Genomic DNA, 24,915 nt, shown 5'->3' with positions numbered 1-24,915 from the left:
CCTTATTGTAGCTCCTGGCCAAGGAAGGATGAATACTTCACAGCTGTTATCTGGCCATAATTCATCATAATCAGATGTTTATTTCGGTCAAAAACAATTATTGGCAAAAAAGGAAATCAGCATCTGCTTGATAAGAAATTTAAGAAAGTACACTGAGGCCATTTGCTTTTCTGCGTGGCTTGTTGAATGTTAAATTGAAAGACATAGAAATTCTGGCGTGAAATGCAATTCTATTCAGCGTAGGTTTTGATAGGCCTTGTAGTGAAATTCTATTAAAAAAAGACAATTGGCTGGAAATACAGAGAGCTTTCAATCTACCAAGACAATTTCAGTTCAACATTTAGTTTCCCTATTCAGAACTTGTGGAACATTATTAAGATAGTAATATTTTTAAAAAACAGACCTTGAATTTACTGAAAAACTAATGATGATGACTAATGATGAAGACTAACTAATACATAGTTGTACAAACTCAAATGAGGACCTTTGCTACTTTTCCCCTTTAACCTTAAATCAGCTCTTCCACCACAGGAAAAACACTGAGCTGAAATGACATGAATGAAAACAAGCAGGGGAAATGCAGAAGCAGAGGAGGTTTGAAGGGGCGTGCTGTCTAGAGTAGATTAACCTGACGTAGCAGGCGTAAAAGACACGCCTGAAACTACATCCCCCTAAATACTGACAAAAATAACTGTCGGGGGAGGTTCTCTTCGGCACTGTTCAACCAATCCAGTAAATGTGGAGGAGGAGTTAAGATGGAGTGCCTCCTTGTTAACATCTATTTCCCCTGAAAACAGAACATCCTGTTGTTGGGGACTCGGCAGAGGACTACCGGAGATAAACATCGCTGTAACCAACTTCAGCGATGGAGGGAGTTTCTCTCTGATGTGTTCATTAGGGCACGCAACAACAAAAAATGTACGCTTTGCAACGGAAAACAAAAATTAAGGTTTCTTACTGGACGAGTTCAGGAAGAGCAGTCCTTGTTTTAGTTTGTTTTCTTCCGTTTGGCACTTGGTAAACATGACCCAGGGCTGGTCTTCCGAACACAAACAGAGAAGACTAGATGGGGAGGGCTAGTCCTGGGGACCCTGTCTGAAGACCTCTCAATGCTTCATTGCGCTGTACTCATATTCACAACGCCTCTCAGAGTAGGAGTACTGATCTAGGATCAGGTCCCCTGTGTCCATAAAATCTCATTTAATATGATCTAAAAGAGAAAACTGATTCTAGATGAGCAGTCCTACTCTGAAATGCTTGATGCATACGGCCCCTGATACCTGTACCTGTGAGCTCTGACAGATGAGACAGACAAATTAGAGTTTGGAATTTCCCCGAATTGAAGTTAAATCTCTAGAATACTGCAGCATCATCTCAGGAATTGGGTATGGAAAACATAAAACCAATGTGTGGGTGGTGTATGCACGTCAATGCATTTCCCACATCAAAGGGCTCTACTCAGATTCTACAGCACTCATGCACACACACTCATGCACACACACACACTGTTACCAGACTCTTACTGTATTATAATGCTCAATTTATACACTTTCCCCCATCCCCCAATACACATGTAAATATTGGACTATAAATGGTGCCTTCCTGTATTGTACTTATTCTAAAATGTTTATTCTATTCTACTGCCATTTACTTTGTGTTCCTATTCTTATTTTATTATTTCTTATTGCTGTTACATTGTCGAGAAGGAACCTGCAAGTAAGCATTTTGTTGGACGATGTATACCATCCATATGACTAATAAAACTTACGATAGTTTGGGTTTGTTCTTAGAACTTTAAACCATATGAAGTGCTCACTCCCAGACATCACGTATCCGTCCCAAATGGCACCCTATTGCCTATACAGTGGGCTACTTTTGACCAGAGCCTTGTCAGACACAGTGCACTATATAGGAAATAGGGTCAAAAGTTGTGCATTATATAGGGAATAGGGTGCCATATGGGACGGGCCTATACTTTAGTCCACTTGGAAATGGACTTGCATGTGTTTGTGTCCGCCAGCCCTGGGCAGGTGATGGAAGCCAAGAGCCAGAGAAACAGAACAGCCAGGCTGCCATGTACCAACTGGAGCGAGAGCAGGGGAAACATTTGCTCACTGGAGGGGGTGTGTTATAAACAGGCAAAGTGATTAACTGTACAGATGGATGGCCGAGGACGGATGTAGGAGAGCGTTCCAGCAGACCGCTCACACACACATACACGTGCATACACAAACACACACTATTCAGGCCAGTGAAACAGGACCCTTGATGAAGTGCCTGCTCAGGCCCTTGGTGTAGTCAGTCAGTCACACATTCGGCAAACTGGGAGGGCATCGTGTGGAAAGAATTTCTTTCCCGTGTGAACACAGGGAGTGTGACTGGTTCCAAACCGATCCTCAAATCTCACTACAGACAATGAATAGCCTGTATGTACCGGCTGGCTTCATTTGCATGATAGGAAAATGATGACGTTTAGCAGATATGTACACTGAGCAAAAAAATTAAAACGCAGCATGCAACAATTTCAACGATTTTACAAAGTTAAAGTTCAAATAAGGAAATCAGTCAATTGAAATAAATTCAATAGGCCCTAATCTATGGAATTCACTTGACTGGGAATACAGATATGCATCTGTTGGTCACAGATACCTTTAAAAAAAAAAGTAGGGGTGTGGATCAGAAAACCAGTCAGTATCTGGTGTGACCATTTGCCTCATGCAACGCGACACATCTCCTTCACATAGAGTTGATCAGGCTGTTGATTGTGACATGTGGAATGTTGTATCACTCCTCTTCAATGGCTGTGCAATGTTGCTGGATATTGTCGGGAACTGGAACACGCTGTCGTACACGTTGAACCTGAGCACCCCAAACATGCTCAATGGGTGACATTTGTCTGGTGAGTATGCAGGCCATGAAAGAACTGGGACATTTTCAGTATTCAGGAATTGTGTAGAGATCTTTGCGACATGGGGCCGTGCATTATCATGCCGAAACATGAGGTGATGGCGGCGGATGAATGGCGGTATCTCTGGGATCTCGTCACGGTATCTCTGTGCACTCAAATTACCATCAATAAAAAGCAATTGTGTTTGCTATCGATAGCTTATGCCTGCCCATAACATAACCCCACCTCCACCATGGAGCACTCTGTTCACAAAGTGACATCAGCAAACTCCTCGCCCACACAACGGCATATAAAAAAAATAGTTAATCCTTGGGAGCAATTTCCAAACGCCTGAAGGTACCATGCTCATCTGTACAAACAATAATACGCAAGTATAAACACCATGGACCCACGCAGCCGTCATACCGCTCAGGAAGGAGACGCATTCTGTCTCCTAGAGCTGAACGTACTTTGGTGCGAAAAGTGCAAATCAATCCCAGAACAACAGCAAAAGACCTTGTGAAGATGCTGGAGGAAACAAGTACAAAAGTATCTATATCCACAGTAAAATGAGTCCTATATCGACATAACCTGAAAGTCCGCTCAGCAAGGAAGAAGCCACTGCTCCTAAACAGCCATAAAAAAGCCAGACTACGGTTTGCAACTGCACATGGGGACAAAGATAGTACTTTTTGGAGAAATGTCCTCTGGTCTGATGAAACAAAAATAGAACTGTTTGGCCATAATAACCATCGTTATGTTTGGAGGAAAAAAGGGGAGGCTTGCAAGCCGATGAACACCATCCCAGTCGTGAAGCACGGGGAGGGATGGTTTCATCATGTTGTGAGGATGCTTTGCTGCAGGAGGGACTGGTGCACTTCACAAAAGAGATGGCTCATGAGGAAGGAAAATGTATGTGGATATATTGAAGCCAAATCTCAAGACATCAGCCAGGAAGTGAAAGCTTGGTCGCAAATGGGTCTTCCAAATGGACAATGACCCCAAGCATACTTCCAAAGTTGTGGCAAAATGGCTTAAGGACAACAAAGTCAAGGTATTGGAGTGGCCATCACAAAGCCCGGACCTCAATCCCATAGAAAATTAGTGGGCAGAACTGAAAAAGTGTGTGAGAGCAAGGAGGCCTACAAACCTGACTCAGTTACCCAACTTATTGTGGGAAGCTTGTGGAAGGCTACCCAAAACATTTGACCCAAGTTAAACAATTTAAAGGCAATGCTACCAAATACTAATTGAGTGTATGTAAACTTCTGACCCACTGGGAATGTGATGAAAGAAATAAAAGCTGAAATAAATCATTCTCTCTACAATTATTCTGACATTTCACATTTGTAAAATAAAGTGGTGATCCTCACTGACCTAAGATAGGGAATTTTTAATAGGATTAAATGTCAGGAATTGTGAAAAACTGAGTTTAAATGTATTTGGCTAAGGTGCATGTAAACTTCCGACTTCAACTGTATCTGAGACAGATACTAAAGGACTTTCCTTTTGTTTTACTGCATACAACAACGCCAGGGGATGAAGGACACGCTATATAGTATGCTACAGTAACTGTTCTGGGACTAGAGTCTGTACCTAGCCGGAAGCAGAGAAACAATTCTAGATGTGAACATGTTGTTATGGTTTTGGATTTGAGAACAGTAGAGAAGAACGACATTGGAAATGTTCCCTCTATGGCTTCAGTTCTAGCCTGGTTCCTAAAAGATATGTTGGTGCTGTCTTGCCAACGGCCATACGAGACAAGACAGCACAAACAGATCTGGGCGATCAGAGCCCTTTCCCTCTCCTGTCTCATTGGCCAGAGCCCTTTCCCTCTCCTGTCTCATTGGCCAGAGCCCTTTCTCCTGTCACTTTCTCTCATCTACACCCTTTATCCAGTGATTTATGCAAGACTACTTAATGGTAATGAATGGAACCCAAGGCTAGGATTGATTTCCCTGTGGCGCCTTCTTTGTCTTAAATGATCTCTGTTACGTTTTAGTCTTAGGATGGAAGGAAATCCAACACAGAGTTAACATATTGAAAATACAAGTTTTGTTTATTCAAGCCCCATTGTTGTTGTTACACAACTGCAAGTGTAGGATTCAGTGACTTCCCTTAAGCCTGGAAACAGAGCTGTAATGACAGGATATAAAACAACACGCTGAGGATAAGGTGAATGTTTCTCCACAGGCAAGGGCAGGGGACACAAATCCAACATGCCAGATGCACCGAAACAAATCTGTGTTTCATTTCGACCCATGGTGTAACCCATGTAAGTTTGATTAGTTACAGATATCATCTAAACCTCGCAGCTAGTAAACTGGATGACATGAAAAGACCTGTGTCGTATGAGAATGGCATACTCTATCCACAACACAAAGGGTCTATTGAGCCTGGTCTGCTATTCCAGCCTGACGTGGGCCAAACCACTGAAACTGAGACCGGAGAGGGTTATTCATCCATTCTGGGTAAGATTTTGCTTTCCATCAGCCATGGGGAAAAGGTTAAAACCCCCTGGGGTGGTGGACTCTCCCTCCCCACCCCTGGGTTGTGTTCATTAGGGCACATAAGAGAAAACTTTTCAACGTGTTTTGCAAAGGAAAACAAAAATGAGTGTGTCTTTATTGGGCTCCCGAGTGGCGCAGCGGTCTAACGCACTGCATCTCAGTGCTTGAGACGTCCCTACAGACACCCTGGTTTGAATCCGGGTTGTATCACAACTGGTCGTGATTGGGAGTCCCATAATGCGGCGCACAATTGGCCCAGCTTCGTCCGGATTTGGCCGGGGTAGGCCGTCACTGTAAATAAGAATTTGTTCTTAACGGACTTGCCTCGTTAAATAAAGGTTAAATGTAAAACTATTTATTTTTAATGGATGAGTACAGGTTGCCCCTCTCTGTTTTAGACCATTTTCTTCCATTTGGTGCCTTATGAACATGACCCTCTCATTAGGTGGGAGTAGGGTGAAGTTGTCCCTAGATGCTGATCTTGGGTCAGTTTTGCATTTTCCCCACTCATGGTTAAGGTTAGGATTGGGGAGGAGAAGCTGATCCTAGATCTGCACCCCAGAGCCATTAGGTGGTACTTACGGAACATGGTGTTGAACTGCTGGGGGTTGAGGTTCCACTTGCCCCAGGGGGTCTTGTGGCCCTTGGACTGAGCATAGTGGGCGTGGTTGAACTCGGGCTCTGTGCCGAAGGAATCCAAAACCCGCAGCATACACCTGTAATACACACCAAACATGACAAAGTTATCATACACCTGTCACCCACCACATTATAGTGTTAGCATACATCTGTAATACACACTGCATTACAGCCTTAATACACACTTCCAGCTGTATGCCTCAACCACTAATAAATGGTTCATTAATTACATGATGCATATCTTTTCCACACCTTCAGCGTGGTCACAGATAGTAAACAAAGCACAGAGAGAGATTCCTATAGATCAAACTTGAACAGTAAAGGTTACACTTCATGACTAATTAGAGGACCAGAGAAAGGATGTCATGTGCAATGGAATGACACATTCATGACCTTTTCTCTCTCGCTTTCTCTCAGTCGCTCCCCCTCTCTAATCAAGCCTTTAGCTTTCTCTCTCTCTCGCTCTCGCCATCTTTCGCTCTCCAGCTATCTCTCTTTCAGTCACCTTCTCTCAGTTCCTATCTTTCAGTTTCCCTGGCAGATGCTTTTTCAGATTTTATTTATTTATAACATTTTATTTAACTAGGCAAGTCAGTTAAGAACAAATTCTTATTTACAATGACGGCCTAGGAACAGTGGGTTAACTGCCTTGTTCAGGGGCAGAGCGACAGATGTTTTACCTTGTCAGCTTGGGGATTCGATCTACTGTAGCAACCTTTCGGTTACTGGCCCAACGCTCTAACCACTAGGCTACCTGCCGCCCCCATAATAAGTCCCCCACCCCAATTTTTTGGGGAAGTCCTAAAAATAAACACCTGGCTATGCTTCACCACTATTCCTTTCCATCTTTAATCCTTCTGGACAGAGTCCAACATACTCATCTGATTGACCCCTGGTGGGGTGGAGGTGTAATAATGAGCATTAATCAAATTGATGAGGAGCCAGGAGTACCAGAGGGGCCGGCTAAGCTCAGTCTGGCAGCCCAGGCAAGGCCACTCCTGACCAGGCAGATGTTTCGCAGATGGTGGGTGGGTGTGTGTGCATGTGTGAGAAAGAGAGAGAAAGAGAGAGACAGTGCGAGTGTGTGTGTGCGTGTGTGAGAGACAGTGTGGGTCTTCTCAAGATGCTCAGGAAATAAGGGAAATGGATTCACAAATGAGGAAACTTAAGACCAGTGGGACTAAAGCCACAGCATGCAAATCTCTTCTTTTTGAGACACTTGTCTATTGTTAGACACAGTACAACATTCTTAGGAGATTATGAGAGAGAAAGAGAGAGAGAGATGCAGGTGAAATAGTCTTTCAAATGAGATTGTTGTAGACTGGAGACAAAGGTTGTAATTCAAACATTGTTCAGATCAGTGGCCAGGAGTACAAATCTGTCACCTTTAAGAAATCAGTCACGTGTTAATAATGATTTCCATGTAGTATTGAGAATTAGACAAACTGAAATTATAGCATGTTATAGCCAGCAAATAATGATTACAGTTGATAGGATGACTGAAGCAAGCATTGGTTTTCTGTAGTGAGAGTGTTTGAGAGAGATAGACCAATACATAGATCGATACAGAAAGATGGAGAGAAAGACCGAGTGAATATGTGTATGTGCCTGCATGTATCTGTGTGTTTCCGTGTGTGCCTGCTTGTGTGTGTGCCTTCTTGTGTGTGTGCCTGCTTGTGTGTGTGCCTGCTTGTGTGTGTGCCTTCTTGTGTGTGTGCCTGCTTGTGTGTGTGCCTGCTTGTGTGTGTGCCTGCTTGTGTGTGTGCCTGCTTGTGTGTGTGCCTTCTTGTGTGTGTGTGACTGTCTGCATCTGTGTGTTTCCGTGTGTGCCTGCTTGTGTGTGTGCCTTCTTGTGTGTGTGCCTTCTTGTGTGTGTGCCTGCTTGTGTGTGTGCCTGCTTGTGTGTGTGCCTGCTTGTGTGTGTGCCTTCTTGTGTGTGTGCCTTCTTGTGTGTGTGCCTTCTTGTGTGTGTGCCTGCTTGTGTGTGTGCCTGCTTGTGTGTGTGCCTGCTTGTGTGTGTGCCTGCTTGTGTGTGTGTGACTGTCTGCATCTGTGTGTTTCCGTGTGTGCCTGCTTGTGTGTGTGCCTTCTTGTGTGTGTGCCTGCTTGTGTGTGTGCCTGCTTGTGTGTGTGTGACTGTCTGCATCTGTGTGTTTCCGTGTGTGCCTGCTTGTGTGTGTGCCTGCTTGTGTGTGTGCCTTCTTGTGTGTGTGCCTGCTTGTGTGTGTGTGACTGTCTGCATCTGTGTGTTTCCGTGTGTGCCTGCTTGTGTGTGTGCCTGCTTGTGTGTGTGTGCCTGTGTGTGCCTGCCTGCATCTGTGTGTTTCCGTGTGTGCCTGCTTGTGTGTGTGTGCCTGCTTGTGTGTGTGTGCCTGCTTGTGTGTGTGCCTGCTTGTGTGTGTGCCTTCTTGTGTGTGTGTGACTGTCTGCATCTGTGTGTTTCCGTGTGTGCCTGCTTGTGTGTGTGCCTTCTTGTGTGTGTGCCTTCTTGTGTGTGTGCCTGCTTGTGTGTGTGCCTGCTTGTGTGTGTGCCTGCTTGTGTGTGTGCCTTCTTGTGTGTGTGCCTTCTTGTGTGTGTGCCTTCTTGTGTGTGTGCCTGCTTGTGTGTGTGCCTGCTTGTGTGTGTGCCTGCTTGTGTGTGTGCCTGCTTGTGTGTGTGTGACTGTCTGCATCTGTGTGTTTCCGTGTGTGCCTGCTTGTGTGTGTGCCTTCTTGTGTGTGTGCCTGCTTGTGTGTGTGCCTGCTTGTGTGTGTGTGACTGTCTGCATCTGTGTGTTTCCGTGTGTGCCTGCTTGTGTGTGTGCCTGCTTGTGTGTGTGCCTTCTTGTGTGTGTGCCTGCTTGTGTGTGTGTGACTGTCTGCATCTGTGTGTTTCCGTGTGTGCCTGCTTGTGTGTGTGCCTGCTTGTGTGTGTGTGCCTGTGTGTGCCTGCCTGCATCTGTGTGTTTCCGTGTGTGCCTGCTTGTGTGTGTGTGCCTGCTTGTGTGTGTGTGCCTGTGTGTGTGTGTGCCTGTGTGTGTGTGTGCCTGCTTGTGTGTGTGTGCCTGTGTGTGTGTGTGCCTGCCTGCATCTGTGTGTTTCCGTGTGTGCCTGCTTGTGTGTGTGCCTGCCTGCGCGTGCCTGCCTGCCTGCTTGTGTGTGCACGAGAGGGAAGAAGAGTGACAGGACAGGATAGGCGGCTGCACTCATTCATTCTAAAACCACTAATATTGCTGAGCCGATCACTGGGATTCTCCCTACAGTCCTTTCACTGCCCTGAACAACTCCACTCACTTTCATTTTGGCCTTAGAACACAATCCTCGCTCTCAAATTCTCTTCCCTCTTGAGACTCAGACTGCTCCCTAATGGCACCCTATTCCCTATATAGTGCAGTGCACAACTTTTGACACGAGTCCCATAGGGTTTTGGTCAAAATAGTGCACTAGTGAGCTCCAAAAGTATTGGGACAGTGATACATGTGTTGTTGTTTTGGCTCCTGTACTCCAGCACTTTGGATTTGACTATGAGGTTTTATTGTAAATAAGAATATAATACATGTTTTAACACTTCTACATTCATGTGGATGCTACCATGATTATTTTGTGCCCAATAGAAACGAATGGTAAATATTGTATTGTGTCATTTTGGAGTCACTTTTATTGTAAATAAGAATATAATATGATTCTGAACACTTCTACATTCATGTGGATGCTACCATGATTATGGATAGTCCTGAATGAATTTTGAATAATGATGAGTGAAAAAGTTAGATGCAAAAATATCATACCCCCCCAAAATACTATCCTCCCCTGTTATTGTAATGGTGAGAGGTTAGCATGTCTTGGGGGTATGATATAAAATTCTAACCTCCCCTGTTATTGTAATGGTGAGATGTTAGCATGTCTTGGGGGTATGATATAAAATTCTAACCTCCCCTGTTATTGTAATGGTGAGAGGTTAGCATGTCTTGGGGGTATGATATAAAATTCTAACCCCTCCTGTTATTGTAATGGTGAGAGGTTAGCATGTCTTGGGGGTATGATATAAAATTCTAACCTCCCCTGTTATTGTAATGGTGAGATGTTAGCATGTCTTGGGGGTATGATATAAAATGCTAACCCCTCCTGTTATTGTAATGGTGAGAGGTTAGCATGTCTTGGAGGTATGATATAAAATACTATCCTCCCCTGTTATTGTAATGGTGAGAGGTTAGCATGTATTGGGGGTATGATATAAAATACTAACCTCTCCTGTCATTGTAATGGTGAAGGATAGCATGTCTTGGGGGTATGATATAAAATGCTAACCTCCCCTCTTATAGTAATGGTTAGCATGTCTTGGGGTTATGATATTTGTGCGTCTAACTTTCTCACTAATCATTATTCAGGACGATCCGTAATCATGGTGGCATTCACATGAATGTAGAATTGTTCTATATTAGAAGCTGTTCTGGAGAGGCTGGAAAAATGAAAGACACTTAAAGATGCAGTCCAGGATCTTAAGCACGACAAATTTGTAACATATTGTACGAATTGGATGTAACATATTATAGGAATTGCAAAAAACAACATATTATACGTAATGAATCGCAATTGGATGACGTAGTACACACAAAAATGATGACGTAGTACACAAAAAAAAACAGGGACCCGTTTTGGCTCGTGAGCACCATTTTCAAATGAATGAATGAAATGATACAAAGGTTCTGGAGCATCGCTTTAAGTAGAGAGGGAGAGAGACAAGGAGAAGGAAGGAGAGGACATATGTAAGAACGTAAACAAGACAGGATTAGATAACTATGAGACCAAACTGTTCCATGACGTGATTCGTCAGCTTAAAAATCCAAAATGCACATTCAACAGACGTTTTGCCTGAAGTTACAGTAAAACAGTGGCATCTTATAACCTTCCTGGAAGTGCACATCACAATATCCACACTGAATCAAGTGGCCAAATGTAAATGTCTTCACCAATATGTATAACGAGGAATTAATCAATACACTCATGAAAGTGCCTGCTGGAACCAGCATACGACCACACCGTCTGTAAAAAGGTTGAGTCTGTGTCCCAAACGGCTCCCTATTCCCTAAATAGCGCACTACTTTTGACCAGGGGCCTTGGTCAAAACAAATGCATATTATAGGGAATAGGGAGCCGTTTGGGATGCACCCCAGTCAACTTCCTCAGAGCAAGATGAAACAGAATGCAAACCCGAAACAAACAAAAAGTGTTGACACGAGAAAGGAAACCTTGGGGCTATTAGCGAACCTGACTTCTTGTTCTCACAAGGCAGTTCTCGTAACAACCTCCAACCACACCGATGGGATACATCAGAGGAACAATTAGTCCCACTGGTCTGTGGCTTTAGACCAGTGGGACTAAAGCCACAGCATGCATATCCGTTTCTTTTTGAGACACTTGTCTATTGTCAGACACAGTACAACATTCTTAGGAGATTATGAGAGAGAAAGAGAGAGAGAGAGAGATGCAGGTGAAATAGTCTTTCAAATGAGATTGTTGTAGACTGGAGACAAAGGTGGTAATTGAAACATTGTTCAGATCAGTGGCAAAGAGTAAGGCGACGGTTCAGACAGTCCTATCAGTGGAGCAGACAATGCACGCACGCGCACAATAGAGAGTGGGCAGAAAACAGACACATTAACAGACACAACCATGACCACTGCTCCACTAAGAGTTAAGACCTTGACCCGATGTTCCCATGGAAACGGCCTACCAACATTGGAACATCAAACGATTGTGCTCAGACATAATGCAATTTCAGCCCAGTGAAAGAACAGAGCCGGTTCACATGATAGTGAGCTTGTTTGATGAGTAACCTTGCATGAGACCTGAAGACTTTTGTTAGCTTGAATAAAATAGGCAGGAGGGGCAGGCCCAGCTCGGTCTGGTCTGCATGGCCCCCGAATCTGATCCGGGTGACTCAATTGGTAGAGCATGGCGCTTGCAATGCCAGGGTTGTGGGTCCGATTCCCACGGGGGACCAGTACGAGAAAAAAGTATGAAAATGTATGCACTCACTACTGTAAGTTGCTCTGGATAAGAGCGTCTGCTAAATGACTAAAATATAAATTCAGCCTGGGCCTTGGTCTCAGCCTACTCATTCAGATGCTAATGAGTGTGTAAATCACATCTGGTACCCCCTCTGTGCCTGGATCTTTGTCTCCTGAATAGCTACCCCACCAGGTATCAAATGAGCTGCAGGAAATAGGCCTCTTTTCATCCCGCCAACCTCTCTCCGCTTCGCTCCAATCAGTAAATGAGCGGTGGGCGAACACTCTGACATCGTGCCCCAGCAATGCTTGGCATCCTACAGGGAGGGATACAGCCTCGGGAGACTCAAAGGGACACGGACAGAGAGCCTGACACTGTTACCACTTCCCAATTAGTCAGAGCAGCAAGGAGGCTGCGGATTCCAAAGAGAGCTCATCAAATCACATCAAATGTCCCCCCCTGACACAGACGTAAACGAGGATACCAGGAAACTCAGTGGATGAAAAACTAGGATGCTCATATTTTAACTTCAGAACCATGTGTATGCGAGATGAGTTGCGTTAGTCGATAGGTGTTCTTCTAGGAAGGAGATGTGTAAGTAACCTCTCTCGCGCTCTCCATCTAACTAAATGAACAACATCACACACACTCCCGAGTGGCGCTAACTAAATGAACAACATCACACACACTCCCGAGTGGCGCTAACTAAATGAACAACATCACACACACTCCCGAGTGGCGCAGCGGTCTGCACTGCATCTCAGTGCTAGAGGCATCACTACAGACCCTGGTTTGATTCCCGGCTGTATCACAACCGGCCGTGATTGAGGGTCCCATAGGGCTGCGCACAATTGGCCCAGCATCATCCAGGTTAGGGTTTGGCCGGGGTAGGCAGTCATTGTAAATAAAAATGTGTTCTTAAGTGACTTGCCTAGTTAAATAAAGGTTAAATTAAAATAAATAAAAATAAAAATACATCACACATCCCAGCCCATAACTTATGGATGACGTGGATGTGTATAAATACTATCAGACAGACAGACAGACTTCAAGATATGGAGTACTTACTGGTAGTGGACCCAGGAGGGCCCCAGTGTCTTCTTGAACTGGGTCAGGCCCACAATGTCAATGTAGATGAGCTCCACCACCTTGTCCCCCTGGGTGGGGCAGCTGGACTTGTTCCCCATCACTCTCCTCATGATCCTGCACGAGGAGAGGGAGTGGGCGTAGTTAGGACACACAGAGTGTATCTGAAATGGCACCATATTCCCCTATATAGTTCACTACTTTTGACCAGGGCTCTGCGGTTGAGAACAGTTTTAAATTCACTGTAACATGGACAATAACGTGGTATTGTATTATATTATAAAAAGAGAGCAACGACAACATGATGTAAACACACAGCAAACAAAGAGAAGAAAGCTATCGATTGTTTACACACAGTAAACCCCTCTTATGCAAATAGGAAGTAATATGAGACAGGTTTGACCCAACGAGGCGGGACTAGAGCACACAAAGAACATGTGGGTGTTTTTCAGAAGCAGGTGGGTTGCAACCACCTCACATTACACTAGCTTTAGCTGTATTTTGCTTCTGCTTCTCATTCCATAGGTGACCTTGGGGAGGTAATACCTGGGGCTGTATGTATCAAGCATATCAGAGTAGGAGTGCTGCTGATTTAGGATCAGTTTAGCCTTTTAGAGCACAATGAATAAGACTACATGGACAGGGGAGACCTGGATCTGTATCCATAAAGTGTCTCAGAGTAGGAGTGCTGATGATCTAGGATCAAGTACCAACCTGTCCATATGACCTTATTCATTATGATCCTAGAATTGTTCAATAAGAAACGCTCTTCATAATTCTACGTTGGAAAACGTTTTAACCGTTTCGCTACGGTACTCCGCACTGAACACCACCCAGATATGTCTGAGGGGTGCACACACACACACACACACACACACACACACACACACACACACACACACACACACACACACACACACACACACACACACACACACACACTACGGACTCACTCTTTGAGCTCGGCCAGTGAGGCGGAGATGCGTACGTCGTGGCCCAGCAGGTAGAGGGTGGTGATGAGGTCGCTCCATTGAACCAGCTCCCCCAGGGGGCCCCCACTGAAGGCGTTCTCTGCAATCTTGAAGCCCGACTCCTTGGTCAACAGGCCCAGGTGCACCAGGATCTGACGAAGAGAGAGGGGCAAAAATAGTGTCAGTTCAAATCTATCGCTTCTCATTGTGGCTCAGTTGGTTAAAGCATGGCGCTAGCAATGCCAGGGTTGCGAGTTTGATTCCCAATGGTGCTATCAATACAGAAAAGTATGGAAATGGGTTATATCATCAACATTTAAGAAATTCGTACAGTCTTACTGGAACCCAATAAATCATGGTGTAATATAGTGTGCAACTTTCGTTATTCAAGTATGTTCGGGCACATCGCCAACCATCCTGTTGTGCGTCTTTAGTTCTTGAAGTAATCCAAACGCAATTCAATGGGTTGGAAAAATGTAATAAGGCATTTTCCCTATTCAAATGGCAGGCTCGTTTCAAGTCGCTGAGTACAACATGGCACAATGTAAGATGCCCTCCACAGAAGACGTATCATTATTAACATCAGAGCGCACACGTCTCCTTCTATTCACCAGGGAGAGAATCCAACATTACAATGTTCTCTGCTTTCATGGACGTCTCAACACACTTTCAGCTGCTGTGTTAGCCAGCGTCTCAAACAGCACCCTATTCCCTATATAGTCCACTACTTTTGACCAGGTCCCATAGTAGTACACTATGTAGGGGATAGGGTGCAATTTGGGATGGAGACACAATCACCAAGATGCATTGTTCAGGGATTAATGGGTATAGAGAGGATTATGACTGTAATAATATAAAAATCAACCTTCAGCACACTATGACTGTGTTTCAAATGGAACCCTATTCCCTATATAGTGCACTACTGTCGCCAAGGGAATATAAGGCTATGGTGAAAAGTATTGCAATTTACAGGGAATAGGGTGCCATTTGGGACCAAGCCTATCTTGACTCTTTAGGGTCATGGAAATGGGGCAGGCGCCTTGTTCCTAGCCTGATCCCAGATCTGTTTGTGCGGTCTTGCCAAGTTGGCAAGACAGCACAAAGAGATCTGGGATCAGGCTACTTTGTTCCTGCTCTGAGCCTTTGGCGTGATAGAGGTTGGGCTGGGTCCCGATTCTCCACACTTCTCCCAAAGTGCACTCTTGCTCACTCAAGCCAATGCTTACACCAATCATATGTTTTAAAATCCATTACAAGGAGTATGTAAGCGCACGCTTCTTGGGAAAAAGTGAAGAATTGGAGTTTCAGGTGCAAGAGACTTTGTTCCACTCTAACTAGAGGAAGTAGGGATCTCACCATATGTCATATCCACACTGTTAAAAGCCGTAAAGTCAGAAAGAGGAAGTTCTGAAGATCACTAGGGAACTGAAACATCCATTATTAATCGTTGGGGCCAGGTAGCTACCCAGAACACAATGGACTTTCCTTGTTTCAATATTCTCAGTTCAGAAAGGCATGGGCTGATTCTATTCTCTTGTCCAAGCAGCTAATATATTTTCGGCGGTGTGTTCGTGTGTGTGAGTACGTGCGTGCAAGTGTTTAAGTGCAGGCTTGCATGAGTATGTGTGTGCGTGCACATGAGTACGTTTTTTGAGAGTGTGTCCGTGTCCTACCTTCTTCCTCTTGCGCTTGGCCAGGTTCTGCTTGGCAGCCAGGGCGCGGATGGCGTTGATCCAGGGGTCTTCCATGCGCTTGATCCGGAGCATCATCCAGCGGAACTCCTCTCGCCGAGACATGACCCGGTATAGCTCCTCGAAGCTCGTCCGGATCTCCGTCTAGGAAGACACGACACAATTTAGACACCCCTACTCTTTAGGCGTTATAGTTTAACCCATTAACCTCTTACAAGGCTTACCCTATAGAAGGAGAGCATTAGCCTCTGAAAGGGGGTAGGTAGACAGTCAGTAGGCACATTTGTTTTGGATCGGCAGAAGCCCCAGGTGGGCGGAGTGTGCACATTTTATACTAAAGTGAAATCTCCACCCACCTGGGGCACAGGACGATGACAAACGAGCACGCCCAATTGTGTTTGTCGTGATCAGTTTGAGCAAGGAGGCAGAGAATCGCTGATCTTCATTACATAATGAGTAGTTACGTAGGATTTGAGGTCATTTGTAGATCAGTGATTCTGTAACGCTGTCAATCTCCAACACGCACATTGGATATACAGGATATAGAGAGGATTCTCATCAACTTAAACACTTAAGCTACAAAGTGCCAGGCTCTCTTTGCATTACAAAGACATATGGCTCCTCATTGAATGCAGGAATGCAATGATACCAATCTACACATTTCTCCGCTTCTCTCGGGTCAATATTTAAGAAAGCCTTCCCACAGGCGGCTTGGTTGAGATGTAGTCCTGCCTGCCATTAACAGCTGCTAAAGCTGGGGCAACAACGCACTAACAAAGCTCTGGCAGTGTATTACCATCCCTCATCAGGACAGGAAATCACTGGGAGAGAAAAGTCTGGGGGGTCGTGTCCAAAATGGCAACCTATTCCCTATATAGTGCACTACTTTTAACCATAGCGTTATGGGCCCAGGTCAACAACAACAACAACAAAATCACAGCCACCATCAATGGTGATCTCAAAGACAAAAGGACATCCGAAGGGGGGAAAGGAGTATTACATTACATTGGACTTATCGCATTATCCATATCCAGGAGTATATTTAAAGCCAATAACGGCGAGCCACGCCCGGAGTTCTGACCTCAGACGGCCCTGTAAGGAGATTTGAGCGAGTGCCCATTGGCATGGCGACAGGCGTCCTGGTATAAATCCACTCCTGCTCTATAGTCAGTTACTAACGGAATCACTGGAGTGACTCTACTCTTCAGACGGTGTGTGTGTTAGCCTATGTGCAGCATCTACCATTGCTTATGCATTTGCCAATACCATTTGAGCTAAAAGACAAGTGGAAGAGGTCATTTCTAAAGAGCACATGTTCTAACATTATAAAAGCTATTCAATGCCCTCGTGACTTGGCATTTGTCTTCAGGCTGGGTATTCTGTCTGGCCAGTCCCCCAGAGGGGTGAGAGTGAAAAGGACTGGCCAGGCTGTTGGTTTTTCAGCAGGGTGCAGAGACTGGCACTTACGCCCTTTTCACTATTGTGTTTTATGATATTTTCTTATCACGTTGTCATTTTCACATCGTGCCGACCCGAACCAAACTGTGTTGGCTCTAATATCTTATTTTCCCGTTGTACTTTCCAGCGTGGTTCAAGCAACTATACTCAGTTTGTCTCGGCTTGGCAGTGTGGAAAGCCCTTCAGTTCAGACACTCACCTGGCCCCTCCGGTCGGCCTCCTCGTCCAATGTCTTGGTCCTCCACAGCAGGCGCGGGCACCAGTTCTCCACCTAAAATGACATTAACATCAGAACATCAGAAGGAACTGAGATGGAAAATGTGACAGAGTATGGGCCTGTAAACTCTGCCAACCGAGAGGAGAGAGAGGAGGACGCATGGGCGAGGGAGGGAGGAAGAGACACTAGGGTTGTGTCCCAAAATGGCACCCGCTTCCCTATATGGTGCCCTACGTTAGATAAGAGCCATATAGGCCCTGGTCAAAAGCAATTCACTATATAGGAAATAGGGTAACATTTGGGATGCAGCCTAGGAAGCAAATCAGGCAATCATTAGGCAGGTAATTGTTTCAGTGAAAGCAGATGTGATGCCGACAGAGGCCTGGCTCACTTTGTTCTCACTTCAGAGGTTCTGGGGGGGAGGCGGTGGGTGTTTGATGCATCGACTAGCAATGGTGGGCCCAGCCTCACCGTCGAGTGCAGATACAGAGATAGACAGAGAAGCAATTTGGCCCCAGCCTACTGTAATGACATCCTATTCCCTATATAGTGCACTACTTTTGGGGTTTCTGGCTGATAGGGTGTAGGGCTCTGGCCAAAAGTAGAGAGGCAGAGAGAGAAAGAACAAGGCTGATACTACATGGAAATACATGCATATCGCCATTGTGAACGCAAGTGTGACTTAGAGAGATAGAGAGCTGTCTCGCTGCATAGACCTCTCACTGGCTGCACACCTAAAAGTTCCCTTTTGGCCCTAGTCAAGAGTTACTGTACTAAATAGGGAATAGGATGGCATTTGGTACGCAGCCACCCTCTCTCCCTTAAAGGAGAATTCCACCCACACACACAGTCCCAAAATGCTTAACATGTCAGCAATCAAGTTCTCATGCTATATAAACATTCAAAATACAGAAATACAGCCGGTGTTATGCATTTTGCATCATATGATGCTGAGTGTTGCATAATATGACGCAAAATGCATCATACTGGCTTTATTTTGAAAGTGAAATATCTTGATTGCTGCCAAGCAAAACATTTTGGGACTATACTCAACAATGGACTAATGAAACAAATACTAGAATATAGTTTTGGGGTGGAGTTTTCCTTTAATGGATATGGTACATGTCTCTCCCAACAGGTTTTTTCAGTAGAGTAAAATGACACTTCCCCCAAGCACTGGTCTCAACTGACACAACCTTTATAAGCTCCCATATCTGACCAGCTCCCATATCTGACCAGCTCCCATATCTGACCAGCTCCCATATCTGACCAGCTCCCATATCTGACCAGCTCCCATATCTGACCAGCTCCCATATCTGACCAGCTCCCATATCTGACCAGCTCCCATATCTGACCGAGAATAATCAACATAAAGAGTCAGGGACTTGAGTTTGATTAAAACGAGTGAGTTTTAATGAGCTTCTCAATGACCACCAGAGGACAAACCTTATTTGTGAATGCTACGGTATAAATGGGCTTTACATCTCGAGTGTTGTGTTTGCATGTGCGTACCGTACTCGCTAGGGTCATCAGAATGCTACAGTACATGTTTCCATATTAACTCCTAGAAAGAAAATCTGCGCTGTAGGATAAATAGTTCAGTCGTCAAGGGCGCGTGGAGTTGCAGTGGATGAATACGTAAAGAGCTGGGGCGTTCCACGTCCCCCAGGCTGTTAACACTGAATGTCAATGAGTAGATCAAACCACACTGTAGCCACTGTGCACCCGGGCACAGACACACGGGCACATACACACGGGCACAGACCCACGGGCACAGACCCACGGGCACAGACACACGGGCACAGACACACGGGCACAGACACACGGGCACATACCGACACAGACACCACTCACCTCGCTGAGATATATGAAGAAGGAGCAGGTGGAGCCGTCCACACCATAGTTAGTGTAGCATGAGTCTGACCGCCACATGTCCTTCATCCACTGAGGAAGAGGAGGAGAGACTTGATCAGGACTGAACACAATAGGTACCAGTATACCGTATCAATCCACATGCCTTGGCCAGTCCATGTGTAGGAGCTCTGAGCTATTTGACCAGACCCAAGTCTGTCTGTGTGTGTGTGGACTCAATCCAAGAAAAAGAACCAGGCAATATAAGCAAAGAAACAGGGACAAAAAAAGTGTCTCTGGGCAAAGTGTCAATGGCACTGAAAGTGAAAAAGTGTTTTTGTTCAACGGGCTGACGTTTTCGAGATTCAACCGCAAAAATACATTGTTTTCAGATGTTCACAGATGGAGATGTGCAAAACGGCAGGTAGCCTAGTGGTTAGTGTTGGACTAGTAACCGAAAGGTTGCTGGATCGAATCCCCGAGCTGACAAGGTAAAAATCTGTCGTTCTGCCCCTGAACAAGGCTGAACAACCCACTGTTCCTAGACCGTCATTGTAAATAAGAATTTGTTCTTAACTGACTTGCCTAGTTAAATAAAGGTTAAAGAAAAAAAGAAGAAAAAATCTGCTGAAGCCCAGTGAAGGCGCAGAGTGAAGGCGCAGAGTGAAGGCGCAGAGTGAAGGCGCAGAGTGAAGGAGCAGAGTGAAGGCGCAGAGTGAAGGCGCAGAGTGAAGGCGCAGAGTGAAGGGGCAGAGTGAAGGAGCAGAGTGAAGGAGCAGAGTGAAGGAGCAGAGTGAAGGAGCAGAGTGAAGGCGCAGAGTGAAGGCGCAGAGTGAAGGAGCAGAGTGAAGGAGCAGAGTGAAGGAGCAGAGTGAAGGAGCAGAGTGAAGGAGCAGAGTGGGGCTACGACTTGGCCAAGGCTACGGGGGAATATGGCAATCACTTACAGTCTGGGTTAGGAATAATGGTGTTCCACTCCAACACTGACACATTAAGGCTGAGTCTCAAATGACACCCTATTCATTATGGGCCCTTGTCAAAAGTAGTGCACTACATAGGGAATAGGCTGCCATTTGGGACGTAACCTACCTCTTTCCATCACTGCAATTTCCATCAGATTTTTCTATCCGATTTCCATCCATTGTTTTTGAATGACTAGGCTATGCAGAGTCGGTGTAGGTTTATATGAGACTGCCCTAACTAATTCCACTGAGATTGACAGCCACCCAAGTATGTCCCCTGGAATGAGTCACGCAAGGCAGATGAAAACATCACGTGCAGCTAATTGACTTAAAAGGTATTCTACAGGGGTTTATGAATTCCAAAGTATATTGTAATCGGAAGGAGCAAGAAGTCCTCAATATGTCTTTTGTTCCTGCTAAAAACCTTGTGAAAGATTATTCTAATAATAATTATTCCATCCATCAGAGCACAATAACAGGAAGGAAAAGGATGCCAGTAGGAAGTTTGTACCATGTACAGTATTATATAGCACTGTGACAGCTGGGATTATTCTGAAGTTATTTTACTAGCCAACAGTTTTATCAGCAGAAACATTTAGGCCACGCGCAAACAGAATACATTGAAAAGCTGCATTCTGATTTAACCTCAATAAAACACTTGAGATCCATCATGAAATAATCCCATTAAAAAAAGAGAAAGGAGATAGACATTTGAGACAAAGGGAGGCTAAATAGGACAAAACAGCTCCTCTGTTGCCGCTATGGAGCCTGTTTGAGCCCTGTTTTGTCTCTTTTAAAAATGGTGATCGGCTAGCCATGGCTGCCTTTCCTTGGTTGCCAGTGGAGGCTTGGGAGCAGCGCACAGAGCAGATGGCCTTTATGATATGACGGTATCTGCTCCGGGCAGACTCTGGCCTGGGGCTGGAGGGCTGTGATTACTGCTGCTGCTGGTGGTTACTGTGTGTGTGTGACTGTGTGCGTCGCTGACCTTGACTTTGCTCTCACAGTGAGGGAAGCCGTCCATGGGGGGAAGCTCACATTTCTCCTGAGCGCCGTTCAGCAGATCTGAGGAAATAGAGGAGAGAGATAGGAGAGAGAAAGAGAGGAGAGAAAAAGAGAGGAGAGGAGGGGATCAATAAGGTCAGGCACCAGCGTTGGGAGCAAACTGTGCAGGTCTGGAATTGACAAACAAAGACGACACGGAGAGATCAATACACACGCATGAATGAACACACTCCTGTGCACATACACACTGCCTCAGGCATGTATGCGCATGACACAACAAAAATACACACACACTCACACACACTCTTTGGGTTTACACATCGAAAAGCTCCGAACAACCACCAAATTCACTGGGTCTGTAATTCCATGTACCCTCAGGGAGGCGGTGGTATTTTGAAGAGACTGAACATGGCCCAGAACTGAAACAACATATGTATGCATGTGATGTGGGCTCTCTCCCAATAGCACGAGCACAGGTAGCGTAACTTGTGTGACCACATGGTACCATCCATCTAGCCATCTGCGACAGATACATGATGCCAGTAAGGCTGTGCTATGCTGTGCTATGCTGTGCTATGCTGCTCCCCTGGCCAGGCATACAGTGGTGATTTCTATAGCGGACGCAGCAGACTGACGCAGGTTCAGATAAGCTCGCTCTCTGCCAGCCTCACACCGAGACAACAGACATAGGTGGAGTTTAGATATGTCGGCGGTACTAAAAGGCGTTAATGGAACGGGGTGCTGGGAAAAGTCACATTCCAAAAAATGTTTGTAAAAAAAAAAAAAAAATGATTGGGTGCATCCCAAAATGCCCCTCTGTTTCCAATATAGTGCAAAACCTTAGCGCACTCGTGTTCCTGTGAGGATGAAAACACCAGGGTTGGGAGAAGGTGTCCCATTAAGAAATGGCTGGTTCATGACAGAGGTGATGAGGCTCAGTCAGGTCTGTAATTTCTCAGGGGGCTGTCATCATGCCCATCGTCAAGATTGCCCTGTCATCACTTCATGGCTGATACTCTCTCACAGTCCGAGGGAAACTTAGTTTGGACTGACAAGAGGATATTGCCATTGGGCCTGTGGCTTGGCCATGAGTGAATTACAGGTATCAACACTGGAGTTCGATAACAATAAGGGAACCTTTGCAGACTGCGTGTTTTGTCCTGTTAAAAATCTCTTAACAGTCACTACCTGTTCTGTGAACATTTGTTCTGAAGTAAAAAGCAACGCATCTGCACAAAATGGATAGAAAAGAGGCAGGCTTTTTACCATTTGCAACCCATTGGGAGCTTGCCAATAACAAAGAGGCAGACAGAGTGACCAAATCTTGCATCCAAAAGTCCTGCGGCTTGTACAGAGCCAAATATTAGACAACGCATCACTTTGTTCTCTAGCGATTGATCAGTCCTAGATGAATTATTAACCCTTCAGGGTCGGCTCAGCCCAAACTCTGAGTTCTGACGAGACCCGCCGTGATTGGGCTAAAGACTAAAACTCTACAGTGCATAGACCACTGAGAATTCTTCCTTCTGTACCGAGTAGCATTCACTAAGAAACAAAGAGATTTCAGTGAGAGAGAAGAAAATGTATCAGAATTCTAATGAACAGAATGTCATGTGATCTCTGCACACAAAGCCATTCTATCCTACCACGTCAGGAGTGTGTGTGTGTCAATTACTGGGAGGGGACCTCATTCTGATAATATGTAGTCTCTACTCAAGGAAAAAAAATCACTGATTGAAATTCGTTGAATGCACACAGCGCTTTGGCTTAATAACCCTCGATGTAAAGAGCTCATGCCGCAACCCGGCCCTCTCGTCTATTTTAATATCCGTGTTGTTTTCATACTCGCAATGGCTATGCAATGCATCATTTATATTATAGACAGCATAGTGTTGGATACAGTAAACGATGGTGATAGACAAATGAGAACGCTCCGGGGTGAAGTTCCACCTAGGTACAGATCTAGAATGAGCTTCCCTCCCTCGAACTTAACATTAACCATAGTGAGGTAAACGCAAAACTGACTCGAGATCAGCATCTAGCGGACACTTCAACCTACACCAATGGGAACCAAATAAGAGGAGGGACATTCGCTGCTATTCACCAACTTCCAGTGGGTCCAAACCACCTAAAGATGCCTTTGAAGCTGCTCTCTCCCGTTTCAGCCATTATCTGCTAAAAGAAGCCTTTGAGTGAGATGAGAGAGAAGACGGTCAATCAGCGTGTTTGAGGGGATCAGTTTGAACGAGGCGATGCGCAGAATCAATCAGCACATAACGAGTAGACCCTAGCAGTGATTCTGGGCAGTCCAACTGCAATGGAATCACACATTCCCAACGCAACACCCTGAGCCAGTGTGTGTGACACTGCAGGCTATGCGTTGTTGCATGTTTCTATTTATTGTGTGCATTTCTGTATTCTGCCGTGCTAATTTGGAAAAGAGACCACGGTATCAATATGACTCCCTGTTAAAACAAAGGTGAAATAAATGCGGAAATGGACAACAGTCATGTGGTCACGAGACGGCTAGCCTGAGACAAAAGGCCTATGGTTTAGCCACGGTTTCCCGGGGAAACAGGAGCAGGAGAACAATAGGGGGAGGCAGACAGATTATTATTAAAGTATTTTCTATCCCCTCCCTCCTCCTCTTGACAAGACGAGACCAGCTGATATGAGCCGAGACTGGCTGAGATCTCACCAGCCAGTGTGTCAGTGACAAAACATGGCTTCTTAAGTCGCTGCTGCTTTAATCAAGCAGAAAGAGCTGCCTATCGCCAAGTGGCAGGCTAAATATAGCCGCATTATAATCAAATGTCAGAGAAGTGGTATTTAAACCTAACAAGAGATCTCTCCACATCCTGTGCCATCTTCACAGAGCATCTTTAAGCCTGATGAGCATCTTTAGTCTGATGAACCCGCACAATGATGTTTAGGATTTAGATTGACATGCTGCGATGTGGTCACGGCAACTGAAACACTTGCATAATAGTACTCTGTGGAGCATGCACACGGTATTACGGGGCTGTGTCTGAAAGTACCAGCAGAGCTACCCGTCTCTGAGTAAATGAACACACACACATGCACACAGATGGACAAAGACAAATGGGGGTAGGTAGTCTGTGAGGAAATGTCCTTTGAACCCATTCTCCTAGTCGGTTGGTATAAACCCCCAGTTTGAGGTCAACCACAACATACACGTGACTCATAGCAGGAGCGTTGTGTTAGAAACGTAACTCTGCAAAGGAAAAGTCTATCGAAATAGCAGATAGAGCCAAATCCCTCTCCTGCACGAAGAGGAAATGAAGGCTGACGTCAAGCAAAGCCAATCTTCTGAGAATGCGTTCCCGATAAGCCCTCCGCGAGCCTAATCACACCTCTACGTGACAGGTACAGAGAGAACTAAGGCCATGATGGTAGACAGATGACACGATCAGCAGCATTGCTTTAGACCACTTCCACAGAATGCAGGAAACACGAGGGTGCTAATCAACGACACAGTACTGGTGGAGACCTTTGAGGAGGAGTTCTATGGTTTACAAAATGTTATCCGATCAGACTAGAGTTGCAAAAATCCACTCCATTATACCCTTGCTCGAAATCCAGATGGAACTGTTAATAGATCATATAAGATCCAGACAATCACAAAA

At 45.2% G+C, this 24,915-nt stretch overlaps 1 protein-coding gene across 1 annotated transcript in view; it reads right to left on the bottom strand.

The window, feature by feature from the left end:
• The window catches only part of LOC129840497 (alpha-1,6-mannosylglycoprotein 6-beta-N-acetylglucosaminyltransferase A-like), a 115,758-nt gene that overhangs the window by 38,808 nt on the left and 52,035 nt on the right, over positions 1-24,915 (bottom strand). Inside the window, exons 4-10 of the mRNA XM_055908414.1 lie at positions 21,252-21,328; positions 19,305-19,394; positions 17,433-17,504; positions 15,758-15,919; positions 14,067-14,236; positions 13,096-13,230; positions 5,980-6,113 (exon numbers count right to left, since the gene is read on the bottom strand). Of these exons, the coding sequence (XP_055764389.1) occupies positions 5,980-6,113; positions 13,096-13,230; positions 14,067-14,236; positions 15,758-15,919; positions 17,433-17,504; positions 19,305-19,394; positions 21,252-21,328 (840 nt within the window). The remainder of the gene's footprint in view (positions 1-5,979; positions 6,114-13,095; positions 13,231-14,066; positions 14,237-15,757; positions 15,920-17,432; positions 17,505-19,304; positions 19,395-21,251; positions 21,329-24,915) is intronic.

This window comes from Salvelinus fontinalis, chromosome 41 (assembly GCF_029448725.1).
Source record: "Salvelinus fontinalis isolate EN_2023a chromosome 41, ASM2944872v1, whole genome shotgun sequence".
In the NCBI taxonomy this organism is placed as follows: Eukaryota; Metazoa; Chordata; class Actinopteri; order Salmoniformes; family Salmonidae; genus Salvelinus; species Salvelinus fontinalis.
This window is presented reverse-complemented; position numbering and strand designations above follow the sequence as displayed.